Genomic DNA, 21,548 nt, shown 5'->3' with positions numbered 1-21,548 from the left:
CACCTGGTGTTGGGGATGGGGTCACTGCGGGGTTTGGGATTTTGGGTTCCTGAGGGATTTTTGGGTTCCAAGCACATTTGGGTCCCACCTGGTGTTGGGGATGGGGTCACTGTGGGGTTTGGGATTTTTGGGATTCCCAGGACATTTTGGGGTCCCAGTCCCACCTGGTGTTGGGGATGGGTCACTGTGGGTTTGGATTTTGGGGTTCCCAGGACATTTTGGGGTCCCACCTGGTGTTGGGGATGGGGTCACTGTGGGGTTTGGGATTTTTGGGGTTCCTGAGGGGATTTTTGGGGTTCCCAGGACATTTTGGGGTCCCACCTGGTGTTGGGGATGGGGTCACTGTGGGGTTTGGGATTTTTGGGGTTCCCAGGATGTTTAGGGTATTTTGGGGTCCCACTGGTGTTGGGGATGGGGTCACTGTGGGGTTTGGGATTTTTGGGATTCCTGAGGGGATTTTTGGGGTTTTTGGGGTCCCAGTCCCACCTGGTGTTGGGGATGGGGTCACTGCGGGGTTTGGGATTTTTGGGGTTCCCAGGACATTTTGGGGTCCCACCTGGTGTTGGGGATGGCCTCCCAGCTGACGGGGGAGATGAGCTGGATGCTGAAGGCCTCCTGCTGGGGGGGGACGTAGCGCTCGTCTGGGGACACCCAGAGGGGACACGGTCAGGGGACAGTGGGACATGGGGACAGCGGGGACAGTGGGGACAGTGGGGACATTGGGATTGGGGACACCGAGAGGGGACACGGTCAGGGGGGACAGGGGGACATGGGGACACTGGGGACATTGGGGACACCGAGAGGGGACAGGGTCAGGGGGGACAGCGGGGACAGTGGGGACATTGGGGACACTGGGGATATTGGGGACACTGAGAGGGGACACGGTCAGGGGACAGTGGGGACATGGGGACAGTGGGGATATTGGGGACACTGGGATTGGGGACACGGTCAGGGGACAGCAGGGACAGTGGGATTGGGGACACCGAGAGGGGACACGGTCAGGGGGGACAGGGTCAGGGGGGACATGGGGACAGTGGGGACAGTGGGGACACTGGGACTGGGGACACTGGGGACAGTGGGGACACTGGGATTGGGGACACTGAGAGAGGACACAGGGTCAGGGGGGACAGGGGACACTGCGGGGACTGGGGACACTGGAGACATTGGGGACACTGGGATTAGGGACAGTGGGATTGGGGACACTGAGAGAGGACACAGGGTCAGGGGGGACAGCGGGGACATGGGGACAGCGGGGACAGTGGGATTGGGGACAGTGGGATTGAGACTGGGGACACTGGGGACAGTGGGGACACTGGGATTGGGGACACTGGGGACACTGGGGATACTGGGGATACTGGGGGATACTGGGGACAGTGGGGACACTGGGACTGGGGACATTGGGGACACTGGGGACACCAAGAGGGGACACAGGGTTAGGGGGGACAGTGGGGACAGTGGGGATACTGGGGAGGACTGGGGACAGTGGGATTTGGGACACTGGGGACACAGACTGGGGACAGTGGGGACATTGGGATGGGGGACACAGAGGGATTGGGAGTGTCCCCAGGTGTCACTTGGCAGGTCCCCAGGTGTGCCCAGGTGCCCCCAGGTGTATCCCAGGTGCCCCCAGGTGTATGCCCTGTGCCCCCAGGTGTATCCCAGGTGTGCCCAGGTGCCCCCAGGTGTATCCCAGGTGCCCCCAGGTGTGCCCAGGTCTATCCCAGGTGTTCTATGCCAGGCGCCCCCAGGTGTGCCCAGGTGCCCCCAGGAGTTCTATCCCAGGTGCCCCCAGCTGTGCCCAGGTGCCCCCAGGTGCCCCCAGGTGTCCCCAGGTGTTCTATCCCAGGTGTGCCCAGGTCTATCCCAGGTGTATCCCAGGTGTGCCCAGGTGCCCCCAGCTGTCCCCAGGTGCCCCCAGCTGTGCCCAGGTGCCCCCAGGTGTATCCCAGGTGTGTCCAGGTGCCTCCAGGTCTATCCCAGGTGTTCTATCCCACATTTCCCCAGGTGCCCCCAGGTGCCCCAGGTGTATCCCAGGTGCCCCCAGCTGTGCCCAGGTGCCCCCAGGTGTATCCCAGGTGTGCCCAGGTCTATCCCAGGAGCCCCCAGGTGCCCCCAGCTGTGCCCAGGTGCCCCCAGGTGCCCCCAGGTGTATCCCAGGAGCCCCCAGGTGCCCCCAGCTGTGCCCAGGTGCCCCCAGGTCTATCCCAGGTGTTCTATCCCACATGTCCCCAGCTGTCCCCAGGTGCCCCCAGGTGCCCCCAGGTGTGCCCAGGTGCCCCCAGGTCTATCCCAGGTGTTCTATCCCACATGTCCCCAGGTGCCCCCAGGTGCCCCCAGGTGCCCCAGGTGTGCCCAGGTGCCCCCAGGTGTATCCCAGGTGCCCCCAGGTGCCCCCAGGTGTATCCCAGGTCTATCCCAGGTGTATCCCAGGTGTCCCCAGGTGCCCCCAGGTGCCCCCAGGTGTATCCCAGGTGCCCCCAGGTGTGCCCAGGTGTCCCCAGGTGTTCTATCCCAGCTGTCCCCAGGTGCCAGGTGTATCCCAGGTGTATCCCAGGAGTTCTATCCCAGGTGCCCCCAGGTGTCCCCAGGTCTATCCCAGGTGTATCCCAGGTGTATCCCAGGTGTGCCCAGGTGCCCCCAGGTGTCCCCAGGTGTATCCCAGGTGTGCCCAGGTGCCCCCAGGTGTTCTATCCCAGGTGCCCCCAGCTGTGCCCAGGTGCCCCCAGGTGTATCCCAGGAGCCCCAGGTGCCCCCAGGTGTTCTATCCCAGGTGCCCCAGGTGTGTCCAGGTGTACCCAGGTGCCCCCAGGCGTGCCCAGGTGTATCCCCAGGTGTGCCCAGGTGTATCCCAGGTGCCCCCAGGTGCCCCCAGCTGTGCCCAGGTGTTCTATCCCAGGTGCCCCCAGGTGCCCTCACCTCTCTCGATGCTCTCGAACTCCTTCTCCTCCCCGGTCATGCGCGGGATCCGCGTGCAGGGGTGGGGGGAGCTGGTGGCCACCGCGTACACCTGGGGGGGGGGGCAGGGCTGAGACCCCTCCCCAAAATCCCCCAAAACCCCCCATGTACACCTGGGGGGGGCAGGGCTGAGACCCCTCCCCAAAATCCCCCAAAACCCCCCGGGACCCCCAAAATCCCCCATGGACACCTGGGGGGGGCAGCACTGAGACCCCTCCCCAAAATCCCCCAAAACCCCCGGGACCCCAAAATCCCCCATGGACACCTGAGGGGGGGCAGGGCTGAGACCCCTCCCCAAAATCCCCCGGGACCCCCCAAAATCCCCCATGTACACCTGGGGGGGGGCAGCGCTGAGACCCCTCCCCAAAATCCCCCAAAATCCCCCGGGACCCCCAAAATCCCCCATGGACACCTGGGGGGAGGGGCAGGGCTGAGACCCCTCCCCAAAATCCCCAAAACCCCCCCGGGACCCCCAAAACCCCCCGTGACCCCCAAAATCCCCATGTACACCTGGGGGGGGGGCAGGGCTGAGACCCCTCCCCAAAATCCCCCAAAAGCCCCCAAAACCCCCCATGTTCACCTGGGGGGGGGGGGCAGCGCTGAGACCCCTCCCCAAAATCCCCCAAAATCCCCCGGGACCCCCCAAAATCCCCCATGTACACCTGGGGGGGGGGCAGAGCTGAGACCCCCCCCCAAAATCCCCAGGACCCCCCAAAACCCCCCATGTACACCTGGGGGGGGGGCAGGGCTGAGACCCCTCCCCAAAATCCCCCAAAATCCCCCGGGACCCCCCAAAATTCCCCAGGACCCCCCCAGGACCCCCCCAGGACCCCCAAAATTCCCCAGGACCCCCCCCAGGTTTGTCCTGGCTGTGCCCAGGTGTGCCCAGGTGTATTGTGGGTGTGTCCAGGTGTGCCCAGGTGTGTTGTGGGTGTGCCCAGGTGTGTTCTGGGTATACCCAGGTGTGTTGTGGGTGTGCCCAGGTGTGCCCAGGTGTGTTGTGGGTGTGCCCAGGTGTATCCTGACCATACCCAGGTGTGCCCAGGTGTATTGTGGGTGTGCCCAGGTGTGCCCAGGTGTGTTCTGGGTGTGCCCAGGTGTGATGTCAGTATTCCAGGGTGTGCCCAGGTGTGTTGTGGCCGTACCCAGGTATGCCTGGCTGTGCCCAGGTGTGTTGTGGGTGTGCCCAGGTGGTGTGTCGTGACCATACCCAGGTGTGCCCAGGTGTGATGTCAGTATGCCAAGGTGTGCCCAGGTGTGTTGTGGTTGTGCCCAGGTGTACCCAGGTCTGTTCTGAGTGTGCCCAGGTGCATCCAGGTGTGTCCTGCCCATACCCAGGTGTACAGTGGGTGTGCCCAGGTGTGTTGTGGGTATGTCCAGATGTGCCCAGCTGTGTTCTGACCATACCCAGGTGTATTGTGGGTGTGCCCAGGTGTGCCCAGGTGTGTTGTGGGTGTGCCCAGGTGTATCCTGACCATACCCAGGTGTGCCCAGGTGTGTTCTGGGTGTGCCCAGCTGTATTGTGGCTGTGCCCAGGTGTGTTTTGGCTGTGCCCAGGTGTATTGTGGGTGTGCCCAGGTGTGCCCAGGTGTGTTGTGGGTGTGCCCAGGTGTGATGTCAGTATGCCAAGGTGTGCCCAGGTGTATTGTGGGAGTGCCCAGGTGTGTTGTGGGAGTGCCCAGGTGTGCCCAGGTGTGTTCTGGGTGTGCCCAGGTGTATCCTGACCATACCCAGGTGTGCCCAGGTGTGTTGTGGCTGTGCCCAGGTGTAATGTGAGTATGCCCAGGTGTGTCCAGGTGTGCTCAGGTGTGTTCTGGCTGTATCCAGGTGTACCCGGTTGTGGTGTTGCTGTGCCCAGGTGTGCCCAGGTGTGCCCAGGTGTGCCTGGGTGTATTGTGGGTGTGCCCAGGTGTGTGCCCAGGTGTGCTCAGGTGTGTTCTGGCTGTACCCAGGTGTACCCGGCTGTGGTGTTGCTGTGCCCAGGTGTGCCCAGGTGTGTGCCCAGGTGTGTTCTGACAATACCCATGTGTGTCGTGACCATACCCAGGTGTGCCCAGGTGTGCCTGGGCGTATTGTGGGTGTGCCCAGGTGTGTTCTGGCTGTACCCAGGTGTGCCCAGGTGTGGTGTGGGTGTGCCCAGGTATGCTCTGGGTATATTGTGGGTATGCCCAGGTGTGCCCAGGTGTAGCCCAGGTGTGCCCATGTGCGTTCTGGCTGTACCCAGGTGTAGCCGGGTGTGGTGTGGGTGTGCCCAGGTGTGCCCAGGTGTGTCCAGGTGTGTTCTGGCTGTGCCCAGGTGTGCCCAGGTGTGCCCAGGTGTGTTGTGGCTGTGCCCAGGTGTAATGTGAGTATGCCCAGGTGTGTCCAGGTGTGCTCAGGTGTGTTCTGGCTGTACCCAGGTGTACCCAGGTGTGGTGTTGCTGTGCCCAGGTGTGCCCAGGTATGCTCTGGGTGTATTGTGGGTATGCCCAGGTGTGCCCAGGTGTGTCCAGGTGTGCCCAGGTGTGTTCTGGCTGTACCCAGGTGTAGCCGGGTGTGATGTTGGTGTGCCCAGGTGTGTTCTGACAATACTCAGGTGTGCCCAGGTGTGTGCCCAGTGTGCTTGGTGTGCTTGGGTGTATTGTGGGTATGCCCAGGTGGGCCCAGGTGTGTGCCAGGTGTGTTCTGACAATACCCATGTGTGTCGTGACCATACCCAGGTGTGCCCAGGTGTGCCTGGGCGTATTGTGGGTGTGCCCAGGTGTGTTCTGGCTGTGCCCAGGTGTGCCCAGGTGTGTTCTGACAATACCCAGGTGTGCCCAGGTGTGCCCACCTTGGACTCCACGTGGTAGGCCACGTAGTGGGCGGTGCAGCGCAGGGGGATCTTGCGCACGGGCCAGGGGGCGTCGTACGACAGGTACGCGGGGAGCACGCTGATCCTTAATTCACCCTGAAATAAAATTAACCAAAATTAATTAACCTAAATTACACCAAACACACGACAGGTACGCGGGGAGGACGCTGATCCTCAGCTCACCCTGAAATTAACCAAAATTAACCAAAATTAATTAACCTAAATTACACCAAACACAGGGCAGGTACAGGTACGCGGGGAGGACGCTGATCCTCAATTCACCCTGAAATAAACCAAAATTAATTAACCTAAATTAATTAACCTAAATTACACCAAACACACGACAGGTACGCGGGGAGCACGCTGATCCTCAATTCACCCTAAAATAAAATTAACCAAAATTAATTAACCTAAATTACACCAAACACACGACAGGTACGCGGGGAGGACACTGATCCTCAATTCACCCTGAAATTAACCAAAATTAACCAAATTAATTAACCTAAATTACACCAAACACAGGACAGGTACGCAGGGAGGACACTGATCCTGAGCTCACCCTGAAATTAACCAAAATTAACCAAAATTAATTAACCTAAATTACACCAAACACAGGACAGGTACGCAGGGAGGACGCTGATCCTTAATTCACCCTAAAATAAAATTAACCAAAATTAACCTAAATTACACCAAACACACGACAGGTACGCGGGGAGGACGCTGACCCTTAATTCACCCTGAAATTAACCAAAATTAACCAAAATTAATTAACCTAAATTACACCAAACACAGGACAGGTACGCGGGGAGGACACTGATCCTTAATTCACCCTAAAATAAAATTAACCAAAATTAATTAACCTAAATTACACCAAACACACGACAGGTACGCGGGGAGGACACTGATCCTTAATTCACCCTAAAATAAAATTAACCAAAATTAATTAACCTAAATTACACCAAACACACGACAGGTACGCGGGGAGGACACTGATCCTTAATTCACCCTAAAATAAAATTAACCAAAATTAATTAACCTAAATTACACCAAACACAGGACAGGTACGCGGGGAGGACACTGATCCTCAATTCACCCTGAAATTAACAAAAATTAACCAAAATTAATTAACCTAAATTACACCAAACACAGGACAGGTACGCGGGGAGCACGCTGATCCTCAGCTCACCCTGTAACCAAAATTAACCAAAATTAATTAACCTAAATTACACCAAACACAGGACAGGTACGCGGGGAGGACGCTGATCCTTAATTCACCCTAAAATAAAATTAACCAAAATTAATTAACCTAAATTACACCAAACACAGGACAGGTACGCAGGGAGGACACTGATCCTCAATTCACCCTGAAATTAACCAAAATTAACCAAAATTAATTAACCTAAATTACACCAAACACAGGACAGGTACGCGGGGAGGACACTGATCCTTAATTCACCCTGAAATTAACAAAAATTAACCAAAATTAATTAACCTAAATTACACCAAACACACGACAGGTACGCGGGGAGCACGCTGATCCTCAGCTCACCCTGAAATTAACAAAAATTAACCAAAATTAATTAACCTAAATTACACCAAACACACGACAGGTACGCGGGGAGGACACTGATCCTCAATTCACCCTAAAATAAAATTAACCAAAATTAATTAACCTAAATTACACCAAACACACGACAGGTACGCGGGGAGGACACTGATCCTGAGCTCACCCTGAAATAAAATTAACCAAAATTAATTAACCTAAATTACACCAAACACAGGACAGGTACGCGGGGAGGACACTGATCCTCAGCTCACCCTGAAATTAACCAAAATTAACCAAAATTAATTAACCTAAATTACACCAAACACACGACAGGTACGCAGGGAGGACACTGATCCTTAATTCACCCTAAAATAAAATTAACCAAAATTAATTAACCTAAATTACACCAAACACACGACAGGTACGCGGGGAGGACACTGATCCTCAATTCACCCTAAAATAAAATTAACCAAAATTAATTAACCTAAATTACACCAAACACAGGACAGGTACGCGGGGAGGACACTGATCCTTAATTCACCCTAAAATAAAATTAACCAAAATTAATTAACTTAAATTACACCAAAAACACGACAGGTACAGGGAGGACGCTGATCCTGAGTTCACCCTGAAATTAACCAAAATTAACCAAAATTAATTAACCTAAATTACACCAAACACACGACAGGTACGCGGGGAGGACACTGATCCTCAATTCACCCTGAAATTAACCAAAATTAATTAACCTAAATTACACCAAACACAGGACAGGTACGCAGGGAGGACACTGATCCTCAGCTCACCCTGAAATTAACAAAAATTAACCAAAATTAACCTAAATTACACCAAACACACGACAGGTACGCGGGGAGGACGCTGATCCTCAATTCACCCTAAAATAAAATTAACCAAAATTAATTAACCTAAATTACACCAAACACAGGACAGGTACGCAGGGAGCACGCTGATCCTTAATTCACCCTGAAATTAACCAAAATTAACCAAAATTAATTAACCTAAATTACACCAAACACACGACAGGTACGCGGGGAGGACGCTGATCCTTAATTCACCCTGAAATTAACCAAAATTAACCAAAATTAATTAACCTAAATTACACCAAACACACGACAGGTACGCAGGGAGCACGCTGATCCGAGCTCACCCTGAAATTAACAAAAATTAACCAAAATTAATTAACCTAAATTACACCAAACACATGACAGGTACGCGGGGAGGACACTGATCCTCAGCTCACCTGAAATTAACAAAAATTAACCAAAATTAATTAACCTAAATTACACCAAACACACGACAGGTACGCGGGGAGCACGCTGATCCTTAATTCACCCTAAAATAAAATTAACCAAAATTAATTAACCTAAATTACACCAAACACAGGACAGGTACGCGGGGAGGACACTGATCCTCAATTCACCCTAAAATAAAATTAACCAAAATTAATTAACCTAAATTACACCAAACACACGACAGGTATGCAGGGAGGATGCTGATCCTGAGCTCACCCTGAAATTAACAAAAATTAACCAAAATTAATTAACTTAAATTACACCAAACACACGACAGGTACGGGAGGACGCTGATCCTGAGTTCACCCTGAAATTAACCAAAATTAACCAAAATTAACCAAAATTAATTAACCTAAATTACACCAAACACACGACAGGTACGCGGGGAGGACGCTGATCCTCAATTCACCCTAAAATAAAATTAACCAAAATTAATTAACCTAAATTACACCAAACACACGACAGGTACGCAGGGAGGACACTGATCCTTAATTCACCCTAAAATTAACCAAAATTAACCAAAATTAATTAACCTAAATTACACCAAACACACGACAGGTACGCGGGGAGGACGCTGATCCTTAATTCACCCTAAAATAAAATTAACCAAAATTAATTAACCTGAAATTAACCAAAATTAATTAACCTAAATTACACCAAACACACGACAGGTACGCGGGGAGGACACTGATCCTCAATTCACCCTGAAATTAACCAAAATTAACCAAAATTAATTAACCTAAATTACACCAAACACAGGACAGGTACGCGGGGAGGACGCTGATCCTCAGCTCACCTGAAATTAACCAAAATTAACAAAAATTAATTAACCTAAATTACACCAAACACACGACAGGTACGCGGGGAGCACGCTGATCCTTAATTCACCCTAAAATTAACCAAAATTAACCAAAATTAACCAAAATTAAACCAAAATATCCCAAAGTTACACCAAACACAGGACAGGTACACGGGGAGCACGCTGATCCTCAGCTCACCCTGACCCCAAAATATCCCAAAATTGCCCCAAAAATGGATCCTGATCCTTAACTCAGCCTGGAACACCCCAAAATATCCCAAAATTTATCCCAATATATCCCAAAGTGATCCCAAAAAGGGTCTGGGGCCTTTCCAGCTGTGCCCAGCTGTGCCCAGGTGCCCCCAGCTGTACCCAGGTGTGCCCAGGTGTGTGCCCAGGTGTGCCAGGTGTACCCACCTGCCGGTTGAAGTACAGGAAGCCCTTGGGGCAGTTTGGGTGTACCCACGTGTGTGCCCAGGTGTGTGCCCAGGTGCCCCCAGGTGTGCCCAGGTGTGTACCCAGGTGTGCCCAGGTGTGCCCAGGTGCCCCCAGGTGTACCCACCTGGCGGTTGAAGTACAGGAAGCCGTTGGGGCAGTTTGGGTGTGCCCAGGTGTGTACCCAGGTGTGTGCCCAGGTGTGCCCAGCTGTGCCCAGGTGTGTGCCCAGGTGTGCCAGGTGTACCCACCTGGCGGTTGAAGTACAGGAAGCCCTTGGGGCAGTTTGGGTGTACCCAGGTGTGTGCCCAGGTGTGTGCCCAGGTGTACCCAGGTGTGTGCCCAGCTGTGCCCGGGTGTATCTCAGGTGCCCCCAGGTGTGCCCAGGTGTGTACCCATGTGTGTGCCCAGGTGCCCCCAGGTGTGCCAGGTGTACCCACCTGTCGGTTGAAGTACAGGAAGCCCTTGGGGCAGTTTGGGTGTGCCCAGGTGTGTACCCAGGTGTGTGCCCAGCTGTGCCCGGGTGTATCTCAGGTGCCCCCAGGTGTACCCAGGTGTGTGCCCAGGTGCCCTCAGGTGTACCCACCTGGCGGTTGAAGTACAGGAAGCCCTTGGGGCAGTTTGGGTGTACCCATGTGTGTACCCAGGTGTGCCAGGTGTACCCACCTGCCGGTTGAAGTACAGGAAGCCCTTGGGGCAGTTTGGGTGTGCCCATGTGTGTACCCAGGTGTGCCCAGGTGTACCCAGCTGTACCCAGGTGTGCCCAGGTGTACCCAGGTGTGTGCCCAGGTGCCCCCAGGTGTACCCACCTGTCGGCTGAAGTACAGGAAGCCCTTGGGGCAGTTTGGGTGTGCCCAGGTGTGTGCCCAGGTGTGCCCAGGTGTGCCAGGTGTACCCACCTGTCGGTTGAAGTACAGGAAGCCCTTGGGGCAGTTGACGTTGTGGAAGGGCGCGAACGATTCCACGGGGCCGTCGATGCCCATGGGGTGCAGGCGCAGGGCGCCCCTGCCGGTGAGCAGCACCCAGTGCGGGGACGGGCCGCAGATGAACACCTGGGCAGGTGAGACAGGTGAGACACACCTGGGGACACCTGGGGATGGGGACAGGGACACCCAGGGACACCCAGGGACACCCGGGAATGGGGCACCCAGGGCGCCCCTGCCGGTGAGCAGCACCCAGTGCGGGGAGGGGCCGCAGGTGAACACCTGGCACAGGTGAGACAGGTGAGGGACAGGTGAGGGACACCTGGGGACAACTGGGGACACCCAAAACCCGCCAGGAATGGGGACAGGGACCCCCAGGGACACCCAGGAATGGGTCACCCAGAGCAGGGAGGGGTCGCAGGTGAACACCTGGGACAGGTGGGACAGGTGAGACACACCTGGGGACACCTGGGGATGGGGACACCTGGGGACACCTGGGGATGGGGACAGGGACACCCAGGGACCCCCAGGAATGGGGCACCCAGAGCCTGTGAGCAGCACCCAGTGCGGGGAGGGGCCGCAGATGAACACCTGGCACAGGTGAGACACACCTGGTCACACCTGGGGACACCTGGGGATGGGGACAGGGACCCCAGGAATGGGGCACCCAGAGCGCCCTGCCTGTGAGCAGCACCCAGTGCGGGGAGGGGCCGCAGATGAACACCTGGCACAGGTGAGACAGGTGAGGGACAGCTGGGGACACCTGGGGATGGGGACAGGGACCCACAGAATTGGGGACAGGGACCCCCAGGATTGGGGACAGGGACACCCAGGATTGGGGCACCCAGAGCCTGTGAGCAGCACCCAGTGCGGGGACGGGCCGCAGGTGAACACCTGGGCAGGTGAGAGACACCTGGTGACACCTGGGGACACCCAGGGACCCCCAGGATTGGGGACAGGGACCCCCAGGAATGGGGCACTCAGAGCCCATCAGCAGCACCCAGTGCGGGGACGGGCCGCAGATGAACACCTGGCCAGGTGAGACAGGTGAGGGACAGGTGAGGGACACCTGGGGATGGGGACAGGGACACCCAGGGACACCCAGGGACCCCCAGGATTGGGGACAGGGACCCCCGGGAATGGGGCACCCCGACCTGTGAGCAGCACCCAGTGCAGGGAGGGGCCGCAGGTGAACACCTGGACAGGTGAGACAGGTGAGACACACCTGGGGACACCTGGGAATGGGGACAGGGACCCCCAGGATTGGGGACAGGGACCCCCAGGATTGGGGCACCCAGAGCCTGTGAGCAGCACCCAGTGCAGGGAGGGGCCGCAGGTGAACACCTGGACAGGTGAGGGACAGGTGAGGGACAGGTGACAGGTGAGGGACACCTGGGGATGGGGACAGGGACCCCCAGGGACCCCCGGGAATGGGGCACCCCGACCGGTGAGCAGCACCCAGTGCGGGGACGGGCCGCAGATGAACACCTGGACAGGTGAGACAGGTGAGGGACAGGTGAGACACACCTGGGGATGGGGACAGGGACACCCAGGGACCCCCAGGATTGGGGACAGGGACACCCAGGGACCCCCAGGAATGGGACACCCAGAGCCGGTGAGCAGCACCCAGTGCGGGGACGGGCCGCAGGTGAACACCTGGCACAGGGGAGGGACACCTGGTGACACCTGGGGATAGCTGGGGATGGGGACAGGGACACCCAGGGACCCCCAGGATTGGGGACAGGGACCCCCAGGAATGGGACACCCAGAGCAGGGAGGGGTCGCAGGTGAACACCTGGCACAGGGGAGGGACACCTGGTGACACCTGGGGACAGCTGGGGATGGGGACAGAGACACCCAGGGACCCCCGGGATTGGGGACAGGGACCCCCAGGAATGGGGCACCCAGTGCGGGGACGGGCCGCAGGTGAACACCTGGACAGGTGAGACAGGTGAGGGACACCTGGGGATGGGGACAGATTTGGGGCCCCTCCCCAGTTTTGGGGTCCCTCTCTGCACAGATTGGGGGTCCCACCCCATAGATTTGGGGGTTCCTGGTGGGATTGGGGTGCCCCCAGCCCGTTTTTGGGGTCTCTCACCCCCGAGCAGCCGTAGATGTCGTGGAAGGGGCAGATTTGGGGTCCCTGACAGGTTTTGGGGTCCCTGTTGGGTTTTGGGGTCCCAGGAAGGTTTTGTGGTGCCCCCATCCCATTTTTGGGGTCCATGACAGGTTCTGGGGTCCCCCCACCCCATTTTTGGGGTCCCTCACCCCCGAGTAGCCGTAGATGTCGTGGAAGGGGCAGATTTGGGGGTCCCTGTTGGGTTTTGGGGTGCCCCCACCCCATTTTTGGGGTCCCTGTTGGGTTTTGGGGTGCCCCGATCCCATTTTTGGGGTCCCTGGTGTGTTTTGGGGTCCCTGTTGGGTTTTGGGGTGCCCCCACCCCATTTTTGGGGTCCCTGTTGGGTTTTGGGGTCCCCCGACCCCGTTTTTGGGGTCCCAGGAAGGTTTTGGGGTGCCCCCATCCCATTTTTGGGGTCCCTGTTGTGTTTGGGGGTCCTCCGACCCCGTTTTTGGGGTCCCAGGAAGGTTTTGGGGTGCCCCCATCCCATTTTTGGGGTCCCCCCACCTCGTTTTTGTGCCCCTCACCCCCGAGTATCCGTAGATGTCATGGAAGGGGCAGATTTGGGGTCCCTGGTGGGTTTTGGGGGTCCCAGGAAGGTTTTGTGGTGCCCCATCCCATTTTTGGGGTCCCTGGCGGGTTTTGGGGTGCCCCCATCCCATTTTTGGGGTCCCTGACAGGTTTTGGGGTGCCCCCACCCCATTTTTGGGGTCCCTGGCAGGTTTTGGGGTGCCCCCATCCCATTTTTGGGGTGCCCCGATCCCATTTCTGGGGTCCCAGGAAGGTTTTGTGGTGCCCCCATCCCATTTTTGGGGTCCCTGTTGGGTTTTGTGGTGCCCCCACCCCATTTTTGGGGTCCCTGTTGGGTTTTGGGGTCCCTGTTGGGTTTTGGGGTCCCCCCACCCCGTTTTTGGGGTCTCTCACCCCCGAGTAGCCGTAGATGTTGTGGAAGGGGCAGGTTTGGGGTCCCTGTTGGGTTTTGGGGTCCCAGGAAGGTTTTGTGGTGCCCCCATCCCATTTTTGGGGTGCCCCGATCCCATTTTTTGGGTCCCCCCACCCCATTTTTGGGGTCCCCCGACCCCATTTTTGGGTCCCTGATGGGTTTTGGGGTGCCCCGATCCCATTTTTTGGGTCCCCCCACCCCATTTTTGGGGTCCCTGTTGGGTTTTGGGGTCCCAGGAAGGTTTTGGGGTGCCCCGATCCCATTTTTGTGGTGCCTCACCCCGAGTATCTATAGATGTCGTGGAAGGGGCAGATTTGGGGTCCCAGGAAGGTTTTGGGGTCCCCCCACCCCATTTTTGGGGTGCCCCGATCCCATTTTTGGGGTCCCAGGATGGTTTTGTGGTGCCCCCATCCCATTTTTGGGGTCCCTGGTGGGTTTTGGGGTCCCTGTTGGGTTTTGGGGTGCCCCCACCCCATTTTTGGGGTCCCTGACAGGTTTTGGGGTGCCCCGATCCCATTTTTGGGGTCCCCCCACCCCATTTTTGGGGTGCCCCTATCCCATTTTTGGGGTCCCAGGAAGGTTTTGGGGTGCCCCGATCCCATTTTTGGGGTCCCTGTTGTGTTTTGGGGTGCCCTGATCCCATTTTTGTGCCCCTCACCCCCGAGTAGCCGTAGATGTCGTGGAAGGGGCAGATTTGGGGGTCCCAGGAAGGTTTTGGGGTGCCCCAACCCCATTTTTGGAGTCCCAGGAAGGTTTTGGGGTGCCCGATCCCATTTTTGGGGTCCCTGTTGTGTTTTGGGGTCCCCCCACCCCATTTTTGGGGTCCCCCGACCCCGTTTTTGGGGTCCCAGGAAGGTTTTGGGGTGCCCCCATCCCATTTTTGGAGTCCCAGGAAGGTTTTGGGGTGCCCCGATCCCATTTTTGGGTCCCAGGAAGGTTTTGGGGTGCCCCGATCCCATTTTTGGGGTGCCCTGATCCCATTTTTGTGCCCCTCACCCCCGAGTAGCCGTAGATGTCGTGGAAGGGCCGGAACCGCGCCACCCGGCCCCGGGGTCCCGCCGGCTCCTCGGGGGTCCCTCCCGGAGCCCCCCCGGGGGCGCCCCCCGGCCCCTCCGGCTTCTTCCGCGACGGCTTCGGCTTCTTCTCGCGGAAATTGATCCCGTGGGGCACCTGGGGGGCACGGATGGGGGGCGTTTGGGGGGTGGGAACCCCAAAAATAACCCCAAAATACTCCCCAAATACCCCCCGGAATCGTCCCCAAATCCCATCCAAAATTGTCCCCAAAAACCCCCCAGAATCCTCCCCAAATACCCCCCAAATCCCATCCAAAATTGTCCCCAAAAATCGCCCCCAAATCCTCCCCAAATCCCCCCCAGAATCCTCCCCAAATACCCCCAAAATCCTCCCCAAATACCCCCCAGAATCGTCCCCAAATCCACCCCAAAATCGTCCCCAAATCCCATCCAAAACTGTCCCCAAAATACCCCCAAATCCTCCCCAAATACCCCCCAGAATCCTCCCCAAATCCCATCCAAAACTGTCCCCAAATACCCCCAAATCCTCCCCAAATACCCCCCAGAATCATCCCCAAATCCCCCCCAAAATCGTCCCCAAATCTCCCCCAAAAATCGCCCCCAAATCCCCGTGGAACCCCCAAATCCTTCTCAAATTCCTCCAGAGCCCCCCAAAAATCGTCCCCAAATCCCCCCTGCAGCCCCCCCAAATCTTCCCCAAAATCGTCGCCAAATCCCCCCAAAAAATTTCCCTGAAGACACCGAAAATCCTCCCCAAACTTGTCCCCAAATCGTCCCCAAATTCCCCTGGAGCCCCCCCAGATCCTCCTCAAAATCCCCTCAAATCCCCCCAAAATCGTCTCCAAATCTCCCCCAAAAATTGCCCTGAAGGTTCCCAAAATTTTCCCCAAATCCGCCCCAAAATCGTCCCCAAATCCCCCCAAAATCATCACTAAATCCACCCCAAAAATTCTCCCCAAATCCCCCCAAAATCCTCACCAAATTCACCCCAAAATCGTCCCCAAATCCCCCACAGATCCTTCCCAAAATCCCCCCAAAATCGTCACCAAATGCCTCCCAAAAATTCTCCCGAATCCTCCCCAAAATCCTCCCCAAATCTGCCCCAAAATCATCACCAAATCCCCCCAAAATCGTATCCAAATGCCCTCCAAAAATCGCCCCCAAATCCCCCTGGAGCCCCCCAAAATCCCCCCCAAACTGTCACCAAATCCCCCCCCAAAATTTCCCTGAAGATGCCCAAAATCCTCCCCAAAATCCCCCCCAAAATCCTCCCCAAATTCCCCCAGAGCCCCCCAAAATCCTTCCAAAATCCCCCCAAATCCCCCAAATGCCCCCCAGAGCCCCCAAAATCCTCCCTAAATCCCCAGAGCCCCCCAAAAATTGTCTCAAAATACCCCAAAAATTCCTCTAAAAATCCCACCCACAAAAACCCTCCCAAATTCCCCCCAGAGCCCCCTAAATCCTCCTAAATCCCCCAAAATCGTCCCCAAATCCCCTGGATCCCCCCAGAATCCTCCTCAAAATTCCCCCAAAACTGTCACCAAATCCCCCCAAAAATTGCCCTGAAGGTTCCCAAAATTTTTCCCAAAATCGTCCCAAATCCCCCCTGGAGCCCCCCAAATCCTCCTCAAAATCAGCACCAAATCCCCCAAAATCGTCCCCAAATCTCCCCAAAAATTCTCCCCAAATCCCCCCTGGAGCCCCCAAATCCTCCCCAAATCCCCCCAAAATCCTCCCCAAATCCTCCCAGAGCCCCCCAAAATCCCCCAAACCCCCCAGTTCCCCAAATCCCCTGGAGCCCCAAATCCCCCAAATGCCCCCCAAAATCCTCCCAAACCCCCCCAAAATCGTCACCAAATCCCCCCAAAATCCCTCCAAACCCCCAGTTCCCAAATCCCCTGGAGCCCCCCAAATCCTCCCCAAAATCCCCCCCAAATCCCCAAATGCCCCCAAAATCCCCCCAAAATCCCCCAAATCCCCCCAGAGCCCCCAAATCCCCCAGAGCCTCCCAAAATCCCCCAAATCCTCCCCAAAATCCCCCCAAATTCCCCAGAGCCCCCAAAATCCTCCCCAAATCTCCCCCAAATCCCCCAGAGCCCCCCAAAATCCTCCAAACCCCCCAGTTCCCCAAACCCCCCCTAAAATCCTCCCAAATCCTCCCTAAATCCCCCTAAAATCCTCCCCAGAGCCCCCCAAAATCCTCCCAAATCCCCCCAAATCCTCCCTAAATCCCCCCTAAAATCCTCCCAGAATCCCCCAAAATCCCCCCAGAGCCCCCCAAAATCCCCCCAAATCCCCAAAAATCCCCCAGAGCCCCCCAAATCCCCTGGAGCCCCCAAATCCTTCCCAAAATCCCCCCCAAATCTCCCCCAAATCCCCCAGAGCCCCCCAAAATCCCCACAGAGCCCCCAAAATCCTCCCTAAATCCCCCCAAATCCCCCAAAATCCCCCAGAGCCCCCCAAAGCCCCCCAAAATCCCCCAAAATCCCCCCAAAATCCCTCCAAACCCCCCAGTTCCCCAAATCCCCCTGGAGCCCCCAAAGAATCCTCCCCAGATATCCCAAAAAATCCTCCCTAAATCCCCCCTAAAATCCTCCCCAAAATCCCCCCAAATCCTCACAGAGCCCCCCAAAATCCCCCAAATCCCCCAGAGCCCCCAGACCCCCCAAATCCCCCAGGGCCCCCAAAATCCTCCCCAAATCCTCCCAGAGCCCCCCCAAATCCCCCAAATCCCCCCAGAGCCGCTCTCACCTTGCGGAACCGAACCTTGAGGTTGCTCTGGCCCAGCTGGGAGTCGTGGGCGAAGGCCTCGTACAGGAGCAGCTCCTGCTCCACGTGCACCTGGGACCCCAAAACACACCTGGGAACCCCAAAAATCCATCCCAGAACCCCAAAAATACAGATGGGAACCCCAAAAATCCATCCCAGAACCCCCAAGATCCACCTGGGAACCCCAAAAATTGCCCCAAAATCCATCCCAGAACCCCAAACCCCTGGTACAGGAGCAGCTCCTGCTCCACGTGCACCTGGAACCCCAAAAATACACCTGGGAACCCCAAAAATCCATCCCAGAACCCCAAAAATACACCTGGGAACCCCAAAATCCACACCAGAACCCCAAAAATACACATGGGAACCCCAAAAATCCATCCCAGAACCCAAAAACCCACTGGGAACCCCAAAAACACAGCCCGGAACCCAAAAATCCACACCAGAACCCAAAAATACACATGGGAACCCCAAAAATCCACACCAGAACCCCAAAAACACACATGGGAACCCCAAAATCCACCCCAGAAACCCCAAAAACCCACCCCAGAACCCCAAAAATACACATGGGAACCCCAAAAACCCACCCCAGAACCACAAAAATACACACGGAAACCATAAAATCAAACCCAGGAACCCCAAATCCCTCGTACAGGAGCAGCTCCTGCTCCACGTGCACCTGGGACCCCAAAAACACACATGGGAACCCCAAAATCCACCTGGGGACCCAAAAACCACACCTGGAACCCCAAAAACGGTCAGGGAACCCCAAAAATCCATCCCAGAACCCCAAAAATCCATCCCAGAACCCCAAAACTACACACAGAAACCATAAAATCAAACCCAGGAACCCCAAATCCATCCCAGAACCCCAAATCCCTCGTACAGGAGCAGCTCCTGCTCCACCTGCACCTGGGACCCCAAAAACACACATGGGAACCCCAAAAATACACATGGGAACCCCAAAAATGCACCCCAGAACCCCAAAATCCACACCAGAACCCCAAAAATACACATGGGAACCCAAAAATCCACCTGGGGACCCAAAAACCACACCTGGGACCCCAAAAATACACATGGGAACCCAAAAACCCACCCAGAACCCCAAAATACACATGGGAACCCCAAAAATCCATCCCAAAATCCATCCCAGAACCCCAAAAATACACATGGGAACCCCAAAACTACACACAGAAACCATAAAATCTAACCCAGGAACCCCCAAAATCCATCCAAGAACCCCAAAATACACATGGGAACCCCAAAAATCCACCCCAGAACCCCAAAATACACATGGGAACCCAAAAATTGCCCAAAATCCATCCCAGAACCCCAAACACCTGGTACAGGAGCAGCTCCTGCTCCACGTGCACCTGGAACCCCAAAAATCCACCCAGAACCCCAAAAATCCAGCCCAGAATCCCAAAAATACAGATGGGAACCCCAAAAATACAGATGGGAACCCAAAAATCCATCCCAGAACCCCAAAAATCCATCCCAGAACCCCAAAACTACACACGGGAACCCCAAAAATCCATCCCAGAACCCCAAAAACCCACCCCAGAACCCCAAAGATCCACCTGGGAACCCCAAAAATCCATCCCAGAACCCCAAAACTACTCATGGGAACCCCAAAAATCCATCCCAGAACCCCAAATCCCTCGTACAGGAGCAGCTCCTGCTCCACGTGCACCTGGGAACCCCAAAATCCATCCCAGAACCCCAAAAATACACCTGGAACCCAAAAATCCACCTGGGAACCCCAAAAATTGCCCCAAAATCCATCCCAGAACCCCAAACCCCTGGTACAGGAGCAGCTCCTGCTCCACGTGCACCTGGGACCCCAAAAATCCATCCCAGAACCCCAAAATCCATCCCAGAACCCCAAAAATACACCTGGGAACCCAAAAATACACCTGGGAACCAAAAACCACACCTGGGACCCCAAAAATGGTCAGGGAACCCCAAAAACCCACCCCAGAACCCCAAAAACACACATGGGAACCCCAAAAATACACATGGGAACCCCAAAACTACACACAGAAACAATAAAATCTAACCCAGGAACCCCAAATCCATCCCAGAACCCCAAAAATCCACACGGGAACACCAAAGATCCACCTGGGAACCCAAAAATCCATCCCAGAACCCCAAAAATCCACCTGGGAACCCAAAAATTGCCCCAAAATCCATCCCAGAACCCCAAACACCTGGTACAGGAGCAGCTCCTGCTCCACATGCACCTGGAACTCCAAAAATCCATCCCAGGAACCCCAAAAATCCATCCCAGAACCCCAAAATCCACACCAGAACCCCAAAAATCCACCCCAGAACCACAAAAATACACATGGGAACCCCAAAAATCCACCTGGGGACCCAAAAACCACACCTGGGAACCCCAAAAATACACATGGGAACCCCAAAAATCCATCCCAGAACCCCAAAAATCCACCCCAGAACCCCAAAACTACACACAGAAACCATAAAATCAAACCCAGGAACCCCAAATCCCTCGTACAGGAGCAGCTCCTGCTCCACGTGCACCTGGAACCCCAAAAATCCATCCAGAACCCCAAAAATCCATCCCAGCACCCCAAAATCCATCCCAGAACCCCAAAAATCCACCCCAAAATCTATCCAGTGCCCATCCCAGTGCCCATCCCAGTGCCATCCCAGTGTTCCCAGTGCCATCCCAGTGCCATCCCAGTGCCCATCCCAGTGCCCATCCCATCACTCCCAGTGCCCATCCCAGTGCCATCCCAGTGCCATCCCAGTGTTCCCAGTGCCATCCCAGTGCCATTCCCATCACTCCCAGTGCCAATCACTCCCCGTGCCCATCCCAGTGCCCATCCCAGTGTTCCCAGTGCCATCCCAGTATCCCCAGTGTTCCCAGTGCCCATCCCAGTGCCATCCCAGTGCCCATCCCAGTGCCCATCCCAGTGCCCATGGCAGTGCCCATCAGTGCCCAGTTTGGGCAGTACCAGCAGGAAGGGGCGGCTGTGGTTGCGGCCCAGCCCCACCAGCAGCAGCTCCCTGACATGGGGCAGCTCCCAGTGCCCATCCCAGTGCCCATGGCAGTGCCCATCCCATCACTCCCAGTGCCCATTCCCAGTGCCCATCCCAGTGCCCATCGCAGTGCCCAGTGCCCAGTTTGGGCAGTGCCCATGGCAGTACCAGCAGGAAGGGGCGGCTCCGTGCCCGGCCCAGCCCCACCAGCAGCAGCTCCCTGACATGGGGCAGCTCCCAGTGCCCATCCCAGTGCCCATCCCAGTGCCATCCCAGTGCCCATCCCAGTGTTCCCAGTGCCCATCCCAGTGCCATCCCCATCACTCCCAGTGCCCATCCCAGTGCCCATGGCAGTGCCCATCAGTGCCCAGTTTGGGCAGTACCAGCAGGAAGGGGCGGCTCCGTGCCCGGCCCAGCCCCACCAGCAGCAGCTCCCGCACGTGGGGCAGCTCCCAGTGCCCATCCCAGTGCCCATCCCAGTATCCCCAGTGCCCATCAGTGCCCATGGCAGTGCCCATGGCAGTACCAGCAGGAAGGGGCGGCTCCGTGCCCGGCCCAGCCCCACCAGCAGCAGCTCCCTGACGTGGGGCAGCTCCCAGTGCCCATCCCAGTGCCCATCCCAGTGCCCATCCCAGTGCCCATCCAGTGCCATTCCATCACTCCCAGTGCCCATCAGTGCCATGGCAGTACCAGCAGGAAGGGGCGGCTCCGTGCCCGGCCCAGCCCCACCAGCAGCAGCTCCCTCACGTGGGGCAGCTCCCAGTGCCCATCCCAGTGCCCATCAGTGCCCATTCCCAGTATCCCCAGTGTTCCCAGTGCCATCCCATCCCAGTGCCCATCCCAGTGCCCATCCCAGTGTTCCCAGTGCCCATCCCA

The 21,548-nt window shown here is 56.5% G+C and overlaps 1 protein-coding gene across 1 annotated transcript in view; it reads right to left on the bottom strand.

The window, feature by feature from the left end:
• Positions 1-21,548, bottom strand: part of LOC135460651 (cleavage and polyadenylation specificity factor subunit 1-like) — a 117,083-nt gene that overhangs the window by 34,399 nt on the left and 61,136 nt on the right. Inside the window, 6 exon segments of the mRNA XM_064737557.1 lie at positions 557-641; positions 2,917-3,007; positions 5,768-5,884; positions 10,778-10,930; positions 14,860-15,033; positions 17,649-17,738. Of these exon segments, the coding sequence (XP_064593627.1) occupies positions 557-641; positions 2,917-3,007; positions 5,768-5,884; positions 10,778-10,930; positions 14,860-15,033; positions 17,649-17,738 (710 nt within the window).

Source organism: Zonotrichia leucophrys, unplaced genomic scaffold (genome assembly GCF_028769735.1).
Source record: "Zonotrichia leucophrys gambelii isolate GWCS_2022_RI unplaced genomic scaffold, RI_Zleu_2.0 Scaffold_75_219274, whole genome shotgun sequence".
Classification (NCBI taxonomy): domain Eukaryota; kingdom Metazoa; phylum Chordata; class Aves; order Passeriformes; family Passerellidae; genus Zonotrichia; species Zonotrichia leucophrys.
Note: the sequence above shows the minus strand (reverse complement) of the source record. Positions and strands in the feature narration are given on the sequence as shown.